The sequence below is a fragment of the Coregonus clupeaformis genome, chromosome 39, assembly GCF_020615455.1.
Source record: "Coregonus clupeaformis isolate EN_2021a chromosome 39, ASM2061545v1, whole genome shotgun sequence".
Classification (NCBI taxonomy): domain Eukaryota; kingdom Metazoa; phylum Chordata; class Actinopteri; order Salmoniformes; family Salmonidae; genus Coregonus; species Coregonus clupeaformis.
Window position 1 is genome coordinate 16183908 of NC_059230.1, and position 19656 is coordinate 16203563.

Consider the following 19656-nt stretch of genomic DNA (forward strand, 5'->3'; position numbering starts at 1 on the left):
CAGGTTGGATGGGGAGCGTCGCTGCACAGCTATTTTCAGGTCTCTCCAGAGATGTTCGATTGGGTTCAAGTCCGTTCATCTTTCCCTCGATCCTGACTAGTCTCCCAGTCCCTGCCGCTTAAAAACAACCCCACAGCATGATGTTGCCACCACCATGCTTTACCATAGGGATGGTGCCAGGTTCCTCCAGACGTGACACTTGGCATTCAGGCCAAAGAGTTCAATCTTGGTTTCATCAGACCAGAGAATCTTGTTTCTCATGGTCTGAGTCCTTTAGGTGCCTTTTGGCAAACTCCAAGTGGGCTGTCATGTGCCTTTTACTGAGGAGTGGCTTCCGTCTGGCCACTCTACCATAAAGGCCTGATTGGTGGAGTGCTGCAGAGATGATTGTCCTTCTGGAAGGTTCTCCCATCTCCACAGAGGAACTCTGGAGCTCTGTCAGAGTGACTATCGGGTTCTTGATCACCTCCCTGTCCAAGACCCTTCTCCCCGATTGCTCATTTTGGCCGGGTGGCCAGCTCTAGGAAGAGTCTTGGTGGTTCTAAACTTCTTCCATTTAAGAATGATGGAGGCCACTGTGTTCTTGGGGACCTTCAATGCTGCAGACATTTTTGGTACCCTTCCCCAAATCTGTGCCTCGACACAATCCTGTCTCGGAGCTCTACGGACAATTCCTTCTGACTTTATGGCTTGGTTTTTGCTCTGACATGCACTGTCAACTGTGGGACCTTATATAGACAGGTGTGTGCCTTTTCAAATTATGTCCAATCAAATTAATTTACCACAGGTGGACTCTAATCAAGTTGTAGAAACATCTCAAGGATGATCAATGGAAACAGGATGCACCTGATCAATGGAAACAGGATGCACCGGAGCTCAACTTCAACTCTTATAGCAAAGGGTCTGAATACTTATGTAAATAGGGCATTTCTGTTTTGTATTTTTTTTATAAATTTGCAAACATTTCTAAAAACCTGTTTTCGCTTTGTCATTATTATGATTATTATGATTTTTTTTAAAATACATTTTAGAATAAGGCTGTAATATAACAAAATGTGGAAATAGGAAAGAGGTATGAATACTTTTCGAATGCACTGTATATACTGTATTCTAATCATGGTTAATCCTATGTAACTACTGCTGTACACCTTTAATATTAATATACTGTCCATACTGTCTATATACACCATTATATATATTCCGGACACTGACATTGCTCATTCTGATAATCCAAAAAGTAGAAATTAAGAAGTATGTGTGTATTGTTTTGTATTGCTAAGTATTATTACTACATTGTTGGAGCTAGAAACACAAGCATTTTGCTGCACCTGCAATAACATCTGGAAATCTGTGTACTAATAAACTTTGATTTGAATAGAAATGTGTCTCAAAGCAAGTAGCCGAAAAACACGGTGTTTTGCTAGTAACGTTATTACTAGGGGTGTAACGATTCGTTTTAACAACGATTCGATTTGTATCACGATTCGTGGTTGTCGATACGATTCAAGGACGATATTGGTTCATTTAGAACGATACGATCCGAAACGATTCAGTGACTTGAAATCGATTCAGTAACCTTTTAGCCAAAAATTCAACCAGTGTGACTGAAATAAATACCTGGATACTGGACAGTGCAGGTGAAGTTTCCTAGATTCCTGTTTCTTGTAAGGACCGCAATGGTGGCTTGATAATTTCTCGCTCGTCGGCTTCTCCTCTTTCCATCCGCCTTTTTGTTACGTTACAGCCTTATTCTAGAACTGATTAAATTGGTTTTTTTCCCTAATCAATCTACACACAATACCCCATAATGACAAAGCTAAAAGAGGTTTATATAAATCTTTGCAAATGTATAAAAATAAAAACCGGAAACATCACATTTACGTAATTATTCAGACCCTTTACTCAGTACTTTGTTGAAGCACCTTTGGCAGCGATTACAGCCTAGAGTCTTCTTGGGTATGATGCTACAAGCTTGGCACACCTGTATTTGGAGAGTTTCTCCCATTGTTCTCTGCAGATCCTCTCAAGCTCTGTCAGGTTGGATGGGGAGCGTCGCTGCACAGCTATTTTCAGGTCTCTCCAGAGATGTTCGATTGGGTTCAAGTCCGTTCATCTTTCCCTCGATCCTGACTAGTCTCCCAGTCCCTGCCGCTTAAAAACAACCCCACAGCATGATGTTGCCACCACCATGCTTTACCATAGGGATGGTGCCAGGTTCCTCCAGACGTGACACTTGGCATTCAGGCCAAAGAGTTCAATCTTGGTTTCATCAGACCAGAGAATCTTGTTTCTCATGGTCTGAGTCCTTTAGGTGCCTTTTGGCAAACTCCAAGTGGGCTGTCATGTGCCTTTTACTGAGGAGTGGCTTCCGTCTGGCCACTCTACCATAAAGGCCTGATTGGTGGAGTGCTGCAGAGATGATTGTCCTTCTGGAAGGTTCTCCCATCTCCACAGAGGAACTCTGGAGCTCTGTCAGAGTGACTATCGGGTTCTTGATCACCTCCCTGTCCAAGACCCTTCTCCCCCGATTGCTCATTTTGGCCGGGTGGCCAGCTCTAGGAAGAGTCTTGGTGGTTCTAAACTTCTTCCATTTAAGAATGATGGAGGCCACTGTGTTCTTGGGGACCTTCAATGCTGCAGACATTTTTTGGTACCCTTCCCCAAATCTGTGCCTCGACACAATCCTGTCTCGGAGCTCTACGGACAATTCCTTCGACTTTATGGCTTGGTTTTTGCTCTGACATGCACTGTCAACTGTGGGACCTTATATAGACAGGTGTGTGCCTTTTCAAATTATGTCCAATCAAATTAATTTACCACAGGTGGACTCTAATCAAGTTGTAGAAACATCTCAAGGATGATCAATGGAAACAGGATGCACCTGATCAATGGAAACAGGATGCACCGGAGCTCAACTTCAACTCTTATAGCAAAGGGTCTGAATACTTATGTAAATAGGGCATTTCTGTTTTGTATTTTTTTATAAATTTGCAAACATTTCTAAAAACCTGTTTTCGCTTTGTCATTATTATGATTATTATGATTTTTTTTAAAATACATTTTAGAATAAGGCTGTAATATAACAAAATGTGGAAATAGGAAAGAGGTATGAATACTTTTCGAATGCACTGTATATACTGTATTCTAATCATGGTTAATCCTATGTAACTACTGCTGTACACCTTTAATATTAATATACTGTCCATACTGTCTATATACACCATTATATATATTCCGGACACTGACATTGCTCATTCTGATAATCCAAAAAGTAGAAATTAAGAAGTATGTGTGTATTGTTTTGTATTGCTAAGTATTATTACTACATTGTTGGAGCTAGAAACACAAGCATTTTGCTGCACCTGCAATAACATCTGGAAATCTGTGTACTAATAAACTTTGATTTGAATAGAAATGTGTCTCAAAGCAAGTAGCCGAAAAACACGGTGTTTTGCTAGTAACGTTATTACTAGGGGTGTAACGATTCGTTTTAACAACGATTCGATTTGTATCACGATTCGTGGTTGTCGATACGATTCAAGGACGATATTGGTTCATTTAGAACGATACGATCCGAAACGATTCAGTGACTTGAAATCGATTCAGTAACCTTTTAGCCAAAAATTCAACCAGTGTGACTGAAATAAATACCTGGATACTGGACAGTGCAGGTGAAGTTTCCTAGATTCCTGTTTCTTGTAAGGACCGCAATGGTGGCTTGATAATTTCTCGCTCGTCGGCTTCTCCTCTTTCGTCCGCCATGCTATGTTTTGTTGTCTTTGCGCCTTTGCGCTGCTGTTGGCGCGATGACGTCACGGATAGGTAGACTGAATCGAGTAATGTTTAAAGCCTTTATCATTAAAAGTGCTAAGAAAAAACATCCATATAAAGTCTGACGTGCTTAAATCCAATGGGTTATTTCCTAGTATCGATACAATCGATTTATTACATTTTAAAACGATGTTAGATCGATATATGTTGTCCAAAAGGCCAACTCGCCGAGCACAGATCGATGTAGTTGGATCATAGGAATATAAATCGATACATCGATGTAGTAGATGGATCGTTACACCCCTAGTTATTACACACCAAGAGCCTGAAAGGTCGACAGACCGACCAACCAAAGCCTTCAGGCTCCTCCTACATAAGGATGCACACAGCCATGTCCCGCATCCTCACTTCCACCTCCCTCCCTCATCCTCCTTCTCAAACGGTGGCTCTAGACAACACTGTGACAGACTGGCCATACAGCAGTGAGCCCCAGTATAATCAGGACATGAGCAGCTGTAGAACTCATCCCTGAGGAGTTTTACAACCATGGGCATAGCTGACATGTGCCAGTGGGTATCAGACCATTACGACTGCATCAACAAACATTGGGTAAACAGGAGCATGCCAATACAATAATATTGTATGGATATGAGTTCAAGTCATTATGGGAACCGCCTCAGTCACAGGCAGTACTATGTGACAGGTTCTTATCATAATGGACATTCTCTGTGTCTAAACAGTATGCCTGGTATGCTGGGCCAACTAATAATTATTTAGAGATTTTGACATCCAGAGCTGTTACAGTGCTCAGCTAATGGGCTGCCCGAGGCCAAGAGCAGCTGAGGTGACAGCCACCCACACACGGAGAAGAGAGAGAGAGAGAGAGTGAAAGAGCAAAGACCCTGACATTCCCCCTCCTGCAGATGGTCTATTAAATGTGTGCAGTGAGGATTTGGATTAAACCGTGTGACAATTTAAAATCCAGTCAAATGATCTGTGTTTTTTCAGGCTGGCCTCCATTATATGATGGATTTTTCTTGCCATTCAGATTATGGTATCTGTCAGGGTCCCTCCCTCTGGCTAATGAGGCCTGAGTGAGGCGTTTTCATAACACACAACAAGCAATGTTTGCATAAAGACAGGGCCAGTCAATCCTCCATAACTAATAGGTCTAGATTTCTGTGCCTATTGATGATTCTACTCACCAGTCTTCAATCAAAGCATTGATAAATGCAATGAATTAAGTGTGTTCCTGCTTCGCTGGAGCAAAAGCCTGCACCCACACTGCCCCTCATAGGGTAAGATGCCCACCCCTGTCCTATAAAGATATGTGTCTGTGGACGGATGGGTTCATCTGACCTCCTTTCTGCAGAATCGCATAATGGAAGATTCTGGAGGCTAGTACCGTGTGCTTGCACATTGTATGGCAATGGATATACAAAATATACCCTAGAATTCTGGAATACTCAAAAACCCCGATGAGACAAGAGTATATCCTACTAAACAATCCAATACAAGTCACTGGATATAATGTATTCTAGTTAAAAATGGGAGTAGCTACATTACTCCCAAAAGAGAGCATCCTCAGTCAATGCATTTGTCTTGCTAAATGTCAGGCACACAATTACTATAAAAGGCAACATGAACAGCTCGATTCATCAGTGTGTGTGTATGTATATGTATGTGTGTGTAGGTCTATTGCATAACACAGTGTGATATGGATTTAATACATGTCTGCGCTGACTACAGTGCAGTACACTGATGATGATAGTAAACAAGTAGTACTGATGTCAACATGTATGCATGTGGTAATGTGGTAGTATCTATAATTTGTGGTTAGCTAAATAATCCATAGTTGAGGATTCAATGCAATATATTCCATACGAGGCTCGAGCTGAAACAAAAAATGAAAGCAGTATGGCTGTCAGAAATGCAGGTTCTGTCTAGTAATGCTCGTGTTACATAATGTCATATCATGGGCAAGCGAACAGACAGCTTCCCGTTTCCTCTATATTCACCCCACCTACTCGTACGAATCAAGAACTCGAGACACAGAGTGCGGTCTTCTAGTTAGCTGCAAACAAGGGAAATATTTAGTTAGTTAGCTTGGAAATGTACGATACGCACCACCTACCCTGGCATTGTGGGCTACTATGTCGACGTCTGTCTGTTTTATCTTTACAATAATTGACAACTGGATGACGTATTATTCAGATACAATGTTGCTACTCACCCATTTGACTACTGTAGTTCGCGTGATAGTCCAATCAATTTCGAATTAGGATGCGCCCAGAAGGCTGTGAAATTGCTATTCACAGCAAAAAATTAGCAAGTTGTAAGTGTTGATTGACACTTGATTTTATATTATTTGAAGTCGCTAGCTGGCTGGTCAATCAGATACCAAGGCCCACCTTAGCTAACCCACGCCGTGTCGTACCCGGCAATACCAGCAAGCCACAACACAACCTCTCCCTCCCAGATGGCGCCGGGGATGCTTGCAGCGTAGCCTATCGTACGACCCCGAGCTCACAACTATGATGGTATGGTTGTGTAATTTATCCCCTGGTAGTATTGATCCACATCCACGCCAATATTCGCTACTTCAACCGCAGAGTTTTGCTTCAACCCTACTAGAAACGCACTTCCTATGCTCGCTTTCTTGCAGTTGCAGCACAGAATCCATGCACAGGGAATCGCAGCCTATTGCTTGCAGTTGATTGGCTATTGGCCTGCACATAAAATCTTGTTTTCCACGATTATTGGCCAAAGTCTGTGTCGTTGGCTCGTGCCACGCCCTAAATTGTTAAAAATGCCCACCTTTCAAGCGACATCCACAATCCATAGCAATTATTTCATACAAACAGAATTGTAATTGGCAAACAAACAAAATTGTACAAACAAACACAATTGTAGCTACATGGTTTGGTCTGGTTGCTACTTTACTGGAAGACTAAGGCACTCTTTTCATTGGACTATCTGGGTTAGGAGGGATAGGACCATAGAATTGATAGAAATTAGAATGTGCTGCTGTCTTTTGGATTACCAAAATCCATGACAGGAAACCGTTTGAAAATCAATTATCCTTAGAAGGGCGGAGATGTATCCATATGTATTTTTATTGGGCAGAGATTTTGTATCCATATGTATTTTTACAGCTGTATATTGGTACTTTCAACATTTCCACCTATATAAATAAATTGAATTAAACCTTACTCTCAGTTGTCGTTTGAGCATGTTGTTCCGGGCTAAAATAGCCAACCTGGCCCATCCCTCACTACTGTATTTATACACTAAATCTATTAAATATAGAATTACTGTTTTGCAGATTTAAACATGTCAATTCACAGAAATACTACCTCATACCTGTAATTCAACGCTCACACAGATACCAGTTTCCAAATAACCAACCCACACATGAGAGGTGGGTTGTGCAACGTTGAAATTAACAGAAACGGTACTGTACCGAATGACCAACTGAAACACGTTGTGATTATGGTGTCCCAGAGGGCGATTACAATATGGCGAGTTTTGTTATTTCAAATGGTCACACCTCGCCACACCCACCAAACGGAAGCAAAGGTACCTGTTGAAGAACCGTGCGCGCCGTTTTGGGGAAACGTGTCGTTCAGTACAAACCGTCGAGCAAACGTTGAAGCGAACTGAATGCACCCCTGATGTAAATGAGCCTCTGTGTTACTGCCATCTAGCGGTGTGTTTATTAACATGCAGACCAATGTTTGTCATCTAGGCAGGTTCAGTGTGGTCTGGCTGACAGAAGAGTGATATCCTACGAAGCAAGCTAGATCTACTCAGGGTTTTCTAAAGCTAAACAGCTTCAGCTAGCTTCATATTCCAGTTCAAGCTTCATCCGTACTATGACGGTGGTTATTGCTCGTCTGCCTGCCTATACTGCACTCATACTGCACTCTGACTGCAATCTTTTTTCGTAAGGGTTGAGACAATGCTGAAACATCAATCCATGAGGGAGTCAGTGCCACATTTTCATTTGTGCCGAAATTAAAATAAAATAAAAGTTGTCTCGCAAATTCAGCAGACTATGGTGTGAAATAGGCTTTTAGAAGTGCAGTCTTTATTTTGGTGTGCTGTGGGGTACTTATCAATGCACAACCACCTTTTCCCCCACTCCTATCGATATACACTATATATACAAAAGTATGTGGACACTCCTTCAAATTAGTGGATTCGGCTATTTCAGCCACACCCATTGCTGACGTATATAAAATCGAGTACACAGCCATGCAATCTCCATAAACAAACATTGGCAGTAGAATGGCCTTACTGAAGAAACATCTAGGAGCAACAATGAAGTGGTAGGCCATACAAGCTCACAGAACGGAACCTCCAAGTGCTGAAGTAAAAATCGTCTGTCCTCGGTTGCAACACTCACTACCGAGTTCCAAACTGCCTCTGGAAACAACGTCAGCCCAAGAACTGTTCGTCGGGAGCTTCATGAAATCGATTTCCAAGGCCAAGCAGCCGCACACAAGCCTAAGATCACCATGTGCAATGCCAAGCGTTGGCTAGAGTGGTATAAAGCTTCACCATCTGACAGTCCGATGAACGAAACTGGGTTTGGCGGAAGCCAGGAGAACGCTACCTGCCTGAATGCATACTGCCAACAGTAAAGTTTGGTGGAGGAGGAATAATGGTCTGGGGCTGTTTTTCATGGTTCGGGCTAGGCCCCTTAGTTCCAGTGAAGTCTTAACGCTACAACATACAATGACATTCTAGACGATTCTGTGCTTCCACCTTTGTGGCAACAGTTTGGGGAAGGGCCTTTCCTGTTTCAGCATGACAATGCCCCCGTGCACAAAGTGAGGTCCATACAGAAATGGTTTGTCGAGATCGGTGTGGAAGAACTTGACTGGCCTGCACAGAGCCCTGTCCTCAACCCCATTGAACACCTTTGGGATGAATTGGAACGCCAACTGCGAGCCAGGGCTAATCGTCCAACATCAGTGCCTGACCTCACTAATGCTTTTGTGGCTGAATGGAAGCACGTCCCCGCAGCAATGTTCCAACATCTAGTGGAAAGCCTTCCTAGAAGAGTGGAGGCTGTTATCGCATCAAAGCATCAACTCCATATTAATGCACATGATTTTGGAATGATATGTTCGACCAGCAGGTGTCCACATACTTTTGGTCATGTAGTGTATATCTTTTTATTAATTCATACAAAAGTGTTATATTGCGTGAAGTTTAGCCTAAAACACATTCTGTCATTACTTAATGTGTATTGTGCTATATTTTAACATTACTATTTTTTAATACAAAAAAACGAACATTTGATTAATACAATATCATCTTCCTCAAATGAAGGGGATGATGAAGCAATCTTTGGAAGAGGAAGGGAATCTGATTTCATTGGTCCTCAACTCGCGGTTCAGTCATTTCTTTCAAGTTGCCTAAGTGGAGTTAAATGTGAGTTAGCCTGCCCTGGAGTAGGTTAGTTCTGAAGGATTCGTTGCCATAGAAATTTACCTGGCTAAAAGGTGAGCCACTTTCGTATGACCGGTTATCCCGAGTTGAACTCAGAGTTGACCAAAGTTAATTCTCTAACTCCTCAAACCTGCTCTCGAAGTCCTACTGACTTGAACCAGAGAGAAAGAGGAAGAGAGGGCCAACTCTGCGGAAAATCTCCCTCCAGCAGGTGGTTTTTCTCCGTTGTTTCGCCCTCCAAGCTTTTGTACGGAGGTCAATGAGTGTTGAATTTCGTCAGCCAAAAAAATGAATGGCTTATTTGCGACGTGAGGTTTATTTCATCTAATCAAAGTTTTGTAATGCTTAAGTTGTTACGAGTGTACTGATATAAGTAGGACACGTGACATCCCGTCAACTTTGAGAAAAAACACTTTATATCAGAATTGTCTTGAGATGGCTATGCATATTCATGGCATGAGGCTAGTATCCAGGGGCGCAACTTTGGTTTTAGAAGTGGGTGGGACATAATAAATATATAGTACCAGTCAAAAGTTTGGACACGCCTACTCATTCAAAGGTTTTTCTTTATTTTTACTGTTTTCTACATTGTAGAATAATAGTGAAGACATCAAAACTATGAAATAACACATATGGAATCATGTAGTAACCAAAAAAGTGTTAAACAAATCAACATCTATTTTAGATTCTTCAAAGTAGCCACCCTTTGCCTTGATGACAGCTTTGCACACTCTTGGCATTCTCTCAACCAGCTTCATGAGGTAGTCACCTGGAATACATTTAAATTAACAGGTGTGCCTTGTTAAAAGTTAATTTGTGGAATTTCTTTCCTTCTTAATGCGTTTGAGCCAATCAGTTGTGTTGTGACAAGGTAGGGGTGGTATACAGAAGATAGCCCTATTTGGTAAAAGACCAAGTCCATATTATGGCAGACTCCTGAGTGGCGCAGTGGTCTAAGGCACTGCATCGCAGTGCTAACTCTGCCACTAGAGATCCTGGTTCGAATCCAGGCTCTGTCGCAGCCGGCCGCGACCGGGAGACTCATGGGCGGCGCACAATTGGCCCAGCGTCGTCCAGGGTAGGGGAGGGAATGGCCGGCAGGGATGTAGCTCAGTTGATCGAGCATGGCGTTTGCAACGCCAGGGTTGTGGGTTCGATTCCCACGGGGGGCCAGTATAAAAAAAAATATATATATGTATTCACTAACTGTAAGTCGCTCTGGATAAGAGCGTCTGCTAAATGACTAAAATGTAAATGTAATGGCAAGAACAGCTCAAATAAGCAAAGAGAAACAAACTACAATAACGAACTAAGCGTAACTACAATCTGCTGGGGCAGTTTCACACGGACCAACAATGTCAATTCCAAGTTTTTGCCATGGGCATTCAGGAAGGGGAACAGGCTGGAGAGGCGCGACATGTGTCTTTGTAGTTTTGTTATTTGTCTGATAGAGTTGACATGTTGATATTGTAGTTTGTGGCCATTCCAGGCCACCAGTAGAGCGGTTTGGACCACGGTACACTAAACAGTCTTGTACAGAGAGTTCATCCCGAATGGAAAAATAAGGTACCATGTCTGGGGGCAAAAGTTCTCTCATTTAGGGTAGTAAGGGCCTGATGATCAGTTCATAGTGTAAAATCTGTACCCCACAGGAATGTTTGCCACCGCTCAACCGACCACACACAGGCAAGCATTTCCTTTTCTACTATAGAGTATTTGCGCTCAGCTGAGGAGAGCGAATGGGATGCAAATGCCACTGTGCATTCTGTTCCATCTGGATGTATTTGTGTAAGCACAACACCCAAGCCATAATCTGATGCATCTGTGCACACCAAGGTAAGAAGTGCAGGGGTGAATATAGCCAGGGCAGAGCTATTGACAATCAGCTGCTTGACTTTCTCGAAGCTCTCCGGTGCAGCATCCGTCTACGTGAAAGGGCCGTCTGTCCTGAGGCACGTGCGCATATGCTCGACCTCTGTGGAGTAGTTGCAGACGAATTTGGAGTACCAACCAGTTAAGCCAAGGAAGGAGCGCAGGGTGGTAGCATCGGAAGAAGCACGGGCCTTGAGAATGGCACTGACATGTCCATCATCAGGTAGTAGTCCTTGTGCAGTGATGGTATGACCAAGGAAGGTCAGGCTCGTTTTGTAGAAGTGGCATTTTAATTTGTTTAGCAGCAGACCGGTGCTCTCCAAGATGCTGAGAAAGGCTTGCAAGTTGCGGTCCTGTTACTCTTCCATTTTTCCGTATATTATGTCATCCAGGTAGGCTTTTGTACCTTGTATGTTCTGCAGTAAGGAGGACATCATCTTTTGAAAAGCAGCTGAGGCCAAACTGTACAGGACCTGACGGAATCTGAAAAGGCTGCTGTGCGTAATGAACGCTGTCAAGTCCCAGCTCTCATTGTGAATGAGGTCCTGATGGTAGGCACCATCCAGATCAATGGTTGAGAACACAATAGCGCCTTGTAGCTCAGCGAAGAGATCTTCCATCTGAGGAACTGGATAACTGCCAATGATCACTGCTTTGTTTGGCCTCGCGCAAATCCACACACATGCAGATATCTCCATTTTTATTTTTGGTAACCACTATGGGTGAAACCCACAGGGAGGCATGGATTTTCTCAATGACATCAGAGGTTAGTAAGCAAACCAGGTCAGCAGTGATCGCTTTTTTAACAGACGGTGGTAGTCGATGTAGATTTTGTTGCACAGGAGTAACGTCATCTTTGACTTTCATGCAGAGAATGCACCCTTTCGCACACCCTAGTTTCGGCGCACTGGGAGTTGTCAGGTGCTGTACCTTAACAGGCGTAGGAGAGGACAGCACATTATTACCAGCGATATGCAGGGCCGTAACTACAGTGGCTTGCGAAAGTATTAACCCCCCTTGGCATTTTTCCTATTTTGTTGCCTTACAACCTGGAATTAAAATTGATTTTTAGGGGGTTTGTATCATTTGATTTACACAACATGCCTACCACTTTGAAGATGCAAAATATTTTTTGGGGTGAAACAAACAAGAAATAAGACAAAAAAACAGAAAACTTGAGCGTGCATTAAAACAGGCGTAGGAGAGGACAGCACATTATTACCAGCGATATGCAGGGCCGTAACTACAGTGGCTTGCGAAAGTATTAACCCCCCTTGGCATTTTTCCTATTTTGTTGCCTTACAACCTGGAATTAAAATTGATTTTTTGGGGGTTTGTATCATTTGATTTACACAACATGCCTACCACTTTGAAGATGCAAAATATTTTTTGGGGTGAAACAAACAAGAAATAAGACAAAAAAACAGAAAACTTGAGCGTGCATAACTATTCACCCCCCCCCCCCAAAACTGCTCCAGCTCCTTCAAGTTGGATGGGTTCCGCTAGTGTACAGCAATCTTTAAGTCATACCACAGATTCTCAATTGGATTGAGGTCTGGGCTTTGACTAGGCCATTCCAAGACATTTAATTGTTTCCCCTTAAACCACTCGAGTGTTGCTTTAGCAGTATGCTTAGGGTCATTGTCCTGCTGGAAGGTGAACCTCCGTCCCAGTCACAAATCCCTGGAAGACTGAAACAGGTTTCCCTCAAGAATTTCCCTGTATTTAGCGCCATCCATCGTTCCTTAAATTCTGACCAGTTTCCCAGTCCCTGCCGATGAAAAACATCCCCACAGCATGATGCTGCCACCACCATGCCTCACTGTGGGGATGGTGTTCTTGGGGTGATGAGAGGTGTTGGGTTTGCGCCAGACATAGCCTTTTCCTTGATGGTCAAAAAGCTCAATTCTAATCTCATCTGACCAGAGTACCTTCTTCCCTATGTTTGGGGAGTCTCCCACATGGCTTTTGGCGAATACCAAACGTGTTTGCTTATTTTTTTCTTTAAGCAATGGCTTTTTTTCTGCCCACTCTTCCGTAAAGCCCAGCTCTGTGGAGTGTACGGCTTAAAGTGGTCCTATGGACAGATACTCCAATCTCCGCTGTGAAGCTTTGCAGCTCCTTCAGGGTTATCTTTGGTCTCTTTGTTGCCTCTCTGATTAATGCCCTCCTTGCCTGGTCCGTGAGTTTTGGTGGGCGGCCCTCTCTTGGCAGGTTTGTTGTGGTGCCACATTCTTTCAATTTTTTTATAATGAATTTAATGGTGTTCTGTGGGATGTTCAAAGTTTCTGATATTTTTTTTATAACCCAACCCTGATCTGTACTTCTCCACAACTTTGTCCCTGACCTGTTTGGAGAGCTCCTTGGTCTTCATGGTGCCGCTTCCTTGGTGGTGCCCCTTGCTTGGAGGTGTTGCAGACTCTGGGGCCTTTCAGAACAGGTGTATATATATTTATTTCATTTCACTTCACCAATTTGGACTATTTTGTGTATGTCCATTACATGAAATCCAAATAAAAATCCATTTAAATTACAGGTTGTAATGCAACAAAATAGGAAAAATGCCAAGGGGGATGAATACTTTTGCAAGGCACTGTAAGTAATGCATAGCAAAGGCATTCCCTTTTCCACGATGAAGAAGGAGGCTATAGTAGTAACTACAGTGCGGAGAACAAGTATTTGATACACTGCCGATTTTACTACTTACAAAGCATGTAGAGGTCTGTAATTTTTATCATAGGTACACTTCAACTGTGAGAAATGGAATCTAAAATCAAAAATCCAGAAAATCACAATGTATGATTTTTAAGTAATTAATTTGTATTTTATTGCATGACATAAGTATTTGATCACCTACCAACCAGTAAGAATTCTGGCTCTCACAGACCTGTTAGTTTTTCTTTAAGAAGCCCTCCTGTTCTCCACTCATTACCTGTATTAACTGCACCTGTTTGAACTCGTTACCTGTATAAAAGACACCTGTCCACACACTCAAACAGACTCCAACCTCTCCACAATGGCCAAGACCAGAGAGCTGTGTAAGGACATCAGGGATAAAATTGTAGACCTGCACAAGGCTGGGATGGGCTACAGGACAATAGGCAAGCAGCTTGGTGAGAAGGCAACAACTGTTGGCGCAATTATTAGAAAATGGAAGAAGTTCAAGATGACGGTCAATCACCCTCGGTCTGGGGCTCCATGCAAGATCTCACCTCGTGGGGCATCAATGATAATGTGGAAGGTGAGGGATCAGCCCAGAACTACACGGCAGGACCTGGTCAATGACCTGAATAGAGCTGGGACCACAGTCTCAAAGAAAACCATTAGTAACACACTACGCCGTCATGGATTAAAATACTGCAGCGCACGCAAGGTCCCCCTGCTCAAGCCAGCGCATGTCCAGGCCCGTCTGAAGTTTGCCAATGACCATCTGGATGATTCAGAGGAGGAATGGGAGAAGGTCATGTGGTCTGATGAGACAAAAAATAGAGCTTTTGGTCTAAACTCCACTCGCCGTGTTTGGAGGAAGAAGAAGGATGAGTACAACCCCAAGAACACCATCCCAACCGTGAAGCATGGAGGTGAAAACATCATTCTTTGGGGATGCTTTTCTGCAAAGGGGACAGGACGACTGCACCGTATTGAGGGGAGGATGGATGGGGCCATGTATCGCGAGATCTTGGCCAACAACCTCCTTCCCTCAGTAAGAGCATTGTAGATGGGTCGTGGCTGGGTCTTCCAGCATGACAACGACCCGAAACACACAGCCAGGGCAACTAAGGAGTGGCTCCGTAAGAAGCATCTCAAGGTCCTGGAGTGGCCTAGCCAGTCTCCAGACCTGAACCCAATAGAAAATCTTTGGAGGGAGCTGAAAGTCCGTATTGCCCAGCGACAGCCCCGAAACCTGAAGGATCTGGAGAAGGTCTGTATGGAGGAGTGGGCCAAAATCCCTGCTGTTGAGTGTGCAAACCTGGTCAAGACCTACATGAAACGTATGATCTCTGTAATTGCAAACAAAGGTTTCTGTACCAAATATTAAGTTCTGCTTTTCTGATGTATCAAATACAAATTAATTACTTAAAAATCATACAATGTGATTTTCTGGATTTTTGTTTTAGATTCCATCTCTCACAGTTGAAGTGTACCTATGATAAAAATTACAGACCTCTACATGCTTTGTAAGTAGGAAAACCTGCAAAATCGGCAGTGTATCAAATACTTGTTCTCCCCGCTGTATATCATGCCGGACGTCAGCGGAGAGACACCCTAACACAGGTAAGTCTTGTTTAGAGCAGGTAACCAATTTCACACATGGTGGTGTCAGGGGGCATTTATCAAAGTAGCGCATATACAAATGTTTGGGCAGGATAGAGACTGAGGACCCCGTATCAACCAACAGTTCAATGGGGTGAGGAGCAACCTCAGGGGTACCGACAGAGACTATGCAATATATTCTCTCTCTTGTACATATCTTGGTCTAGTATGCATAATACTGTAAGCTCCGGTACCTCGACCTCTTGTACATGTGCGTTTTTATCGGCACAGCACACCCATGTGTAATGACCGGTTGTATCACAGGCCTTGCATTTAGCCTTAGCGGTGGGACAGTCCGTAGCGTTAGCTCTGCGGCCTGACTTTCTTGTATCATCAGGCGGATTGGAGTCGGCATGGGCCTTGTATCTCTGCTTATTCTTCTTTTGGGGCTTTTCTCTCGCCGCCTGCACTGGCACTGGGTTATTAATGGACTGGATGTGGGCTTGGCCACTTTCCACTTGAGTAGAGAGCGCAATAGCAGTGTGCAGTGTGAGATTAGCCTGCAGTAAAAGCCTTTCTTTGACACGGGAGCCTGAGGCCTTTTCAACAAGTTGATCTCTCAACATCTCATCTCCTCTATTAGCAAAGTCACAGTTCACAAGTAACTCTCTTAGGGCAGCTCTATGGACTCATCAGGTCTCTGTGCTCTTTGTTGGAACTTATGGCGCTTGACCACGACATTGATCGCCAGAATGAAATGTCCCTGGAGAGCTGTGACAGCTGTTGCAAACGTAGTACCTGTATCTGGTAAGGTGTAAAAGATCCTTTGACCTTCAGTACCAAGGCAATGTAGCAGCACTGCACGCTTCCTACAGTAGCATCTGGCCAGTCATCTACTGTAGCATTGATAGCCACCAAGTAGATGTTGAAGATTTTCAACCACATGGCCAACGGCATAGTAGATTGACCAGGGAAGGGCACGAACGGAGTAGGTGATGATGCTAATGCTGCCGCCATCCTCGTCGCCAATCTTGTCGTGTAGTAGGCTCAGCAACATGAGGACACGATGGGCATAATTAAGGGTACGTTTACTCGGCAAGCTTAGCACTCCATCACAGCATACATCATCAGCACATGCATATTCTTCTTCTCATCTGAACATCCTGTTCTCATTGTACTTCCGTTCTGTGTCTGAATACGTAGAATAAAATACCTGTATGTCTCTGGTGGTAAACTTGGGCAGTGCAGCAGAACACAACACTATCCACCACTCCAAAGAAAGGATAGGCGGGAACTAGACAGACTGACATTCCACTGTGTGGACAACGACTCCCATTGTTAGGGCGAAGAGACATGTATCTTGTCAGTATATCCATAATCTTTGCCTGAACTGACTTGAGCTCTTCGCTGTGAGGTCACGTGGGTCACATCAGCCAGGCTAGGTTCAGTGTAGGCTAATTACAGTAACTAGCAAGCTAGCTAGGTAGGTACAAAAGCACTTACTGTATTATGCCTGTTTTGCTGTGTGCCCAATTTCAATTCACAATTGAAATAGCTGAGTAATCTAAATTCTAGGGTGAGATGGTTTAGCCACAATTAGTGCTCCTTTTTCCTCCTTAGCTGCACTGATCATATTAACTGGAATCCCTGTCATCTGTGCAGATAAAGGAGAGGAGATCAGTAGTAGAAGAGGTCACTTTAGTTTGTGCTTTGTGGAATTATTAGTGCTGAGTGATTAACCGAAACTTCGTTTATTTCTGTTCAGGTATTTGAATTACATTTTGTTCAGTTTTATTCTGCAAGCTCAATGCGCACATTACACAGATCCAGCCTGAACGGTGTGCTGTAGTAGGGAGTTGTAGTTTCCAACAGGCCAATATTCTATGTAGTTTAGTGCACAAAACGTGGTAATTAACTACAATGACCATAATCCATTGCGCATCTACTTGTCCGGTCTGTGTTTTTTTTGTTGTTGAGTCATTTAGCAGACGCTCTTATCCAGAGTGACTTACAGTTAGTGAGTGTATACATAATTTTTTTATTTTTCATACTGGCCCCCCGTGGGAATCGAACCCACAACCCTGGCATTGCAAACGCCATGCTCTACCAACTGAGCTACATCCCTTTTACACCTGCTATGGAAAATACATAAGAATGGGTGATCCTGAATGGATATAGAGAGCAGCTGTTGCTTCGAGGTATCTATACCTGAAAATACATTATCATAAAAGTATGCCTTATTTACTTTGAAGAACTACAAAATAGTGATATTGTCAGACAGCACAGGCAGCAGCTCTATAGAGATGAGATGATGACTTGGAATGAAATAATCAAATAATCAAATAAAACAAACGTAATATGCACAACAACTGAAATATTTTATTAAAGTAATGTAATGTAAACGGCACTGAACCGACCTCAAAACACACTAACCGCTCAGCACTAGGAATTATTGTTACAACCAATCTTGCCTGCTGGGCCATCTGGCTATTCATTTAATTAATTGTCTGTGTTTCAAGTTTACAAACTATATATACTGTAATTTCAAGTTTACCAAAGTTCCCTATTCAACTTCTCAGATGCATTCAGATTCAGTTTTCAAATTCAGTTCTAAAAAAAAAAAGGTATAAAGAGAACAGATAGAATCAAACACTCTTTGTGGTAAACAGAAGCTAACGGTAACAACGAAGCGGTTTTTATTAGCCAATGTGGCATGTTGAATTTATTTTCTTCATATGGCTCTAGCATTTGAACAGTTTGGGCTATACGCTATTATGACCCCATTCCTGAAAACTAATACTCTCCGGAACATGTAGGCTATGTGCTTTCTGTTTCAAATCTGTAGGCGAAGGCCTCCCGAGTGGCGCAGTGGTCTAAGGCACTGCATCGCTGTGCTTGAGGCGTCACTACAGACCCGGGTTCGATCCCAGGCTGTGTCACAGCCGGCCGTGACCGGGAGTCCCATGAGGCGGCGCACAATTGGCCCAGCGTTGTCCAGGTTAGGGGAGGGTTTGGCCGGCCCGGATTTCCTTGTCCCATCGCGCTCTTTTGCGTTCTCCTTGTGGCAGTCCGGGCGCCTGCAAGCTGACTTCGGTGGCCAGCTGCACGGTGTTTCCTCCGACACATTGGCGCAGCTGGCTTCCGGGTTAAGCGAGAAGTGTGTCAAGAAGCAGTGTGGCTTGGCAGGGTCGTGTTTCGGAGGACACATGGCTCTCGACCTTCGCCTCTCCCGAGTCCGTAGGGGATTTGCAGTGATGGGGCAAGACTGTAGCTACCAATTGGATATCACGAAATTGGGGAGAAAACGGGGTAAAAGTACAAAATATAAATTATAATCATCTGTAGGCGAGAGTGGGGTAGTTGAGCCACCCCTTTGTTTCTAGGAAACCATACACAAAATTAATCATGTGACCAAATATTTAGAAAGAGGTCATCATTTCATGGAAAGAAACTAAATGGGAAAAAGTGGTACGCAAGTTAGGTCCAAAAAAACAGATTTTCACAAAGCCAAATTAATGTATTGTGTTATAGGTTTCATGATGTGTCTATCTAAACCAAAGTAGATAGTTTTAAGGTTGTTTTACACATTTACATTTTAGTCATTTAGCAGACGCTCTTATCCAGAGCGACTTACAGTTAGTGAGTGCATACATTTTTCTTTTTCATACTGGTCCCCCGTGGGAAACGAACCCACAACCCTGGCGTTGCAAATGCCATGCTCTACCAACTGAGCTACACGGGACTACATCAGTTGGGTTCTCTACAAGCTATAACATAAGGTCCTAAACCTAGCATGAAAGTGCATCCTTGTAGCTATGTGGGCTAATATAGTCAAAATGTTTGCTTTGGGTTAAGTTGAGCCATTGGCCACCGTACCCCCATACAAATTATTTATTCATTTCTTTCAGGTCAGTTTTATGCATAATATGCATAGTATTTTTGTAATGTGTCATGCATATGTACTCAAGATAGTGAATTTTTATATGCATTTATATTTTGTGTGTATATAAAATGAGCACCCAGATGCTGCGTAGGCAACAAAATAATATCAGACAGAGACAAGCTGGCCAGGGGAAAGGAATGTGCAGGCCGCCTCCGTGTTGGCTACTATGTTGTAAATATTAATATTCTCGGAACCCTGACCCAGCCCATATAAGGATAGCCTTTCCACTCCCTATTTAATCTTGCTCTTTTGACTGGCTGGGTTCGAACCGGTTCTCCTGCATGTTACAAGATTATATTAGCCCACTTCGCTAAAGCCCATAGGAATACGTTCAGGAAGCTGAACTTGATGAACAA

At 43.2% G+C, this 19656-nt stretch overlaps 1 protein-coding gene across 3 annotated transcripts in view; it reads right to left on the bottom strand.

Moving 5' to 3' along the window:
* Positions 1 to 6464, bottom strand: part of LOC121554339 (rap1 GTPase-GDP dissociation stimulator 1) — a 52900-nt gene extending 46436 nt beyond the window's left edge. For all 3 annotated transcript variants that reach the window (XM_041867865.1, XM_041867866.1, XM_041867864.1), the window contains exon 1: positions 6005 to 6464. In XM_041867865.1, the coding sequence (XP_041723799.1) occupies positions 6005 to 6008 (4 nt within the window). In that variant the 5' untranslated portion in view covers positions 6009 to 6464. The remainder of the gene's footprint in view (positions 1 to 6004) is intronic.
* Between the last annotated feature and the right edge of the window lie 13192 nt (positions 6465 to 19656).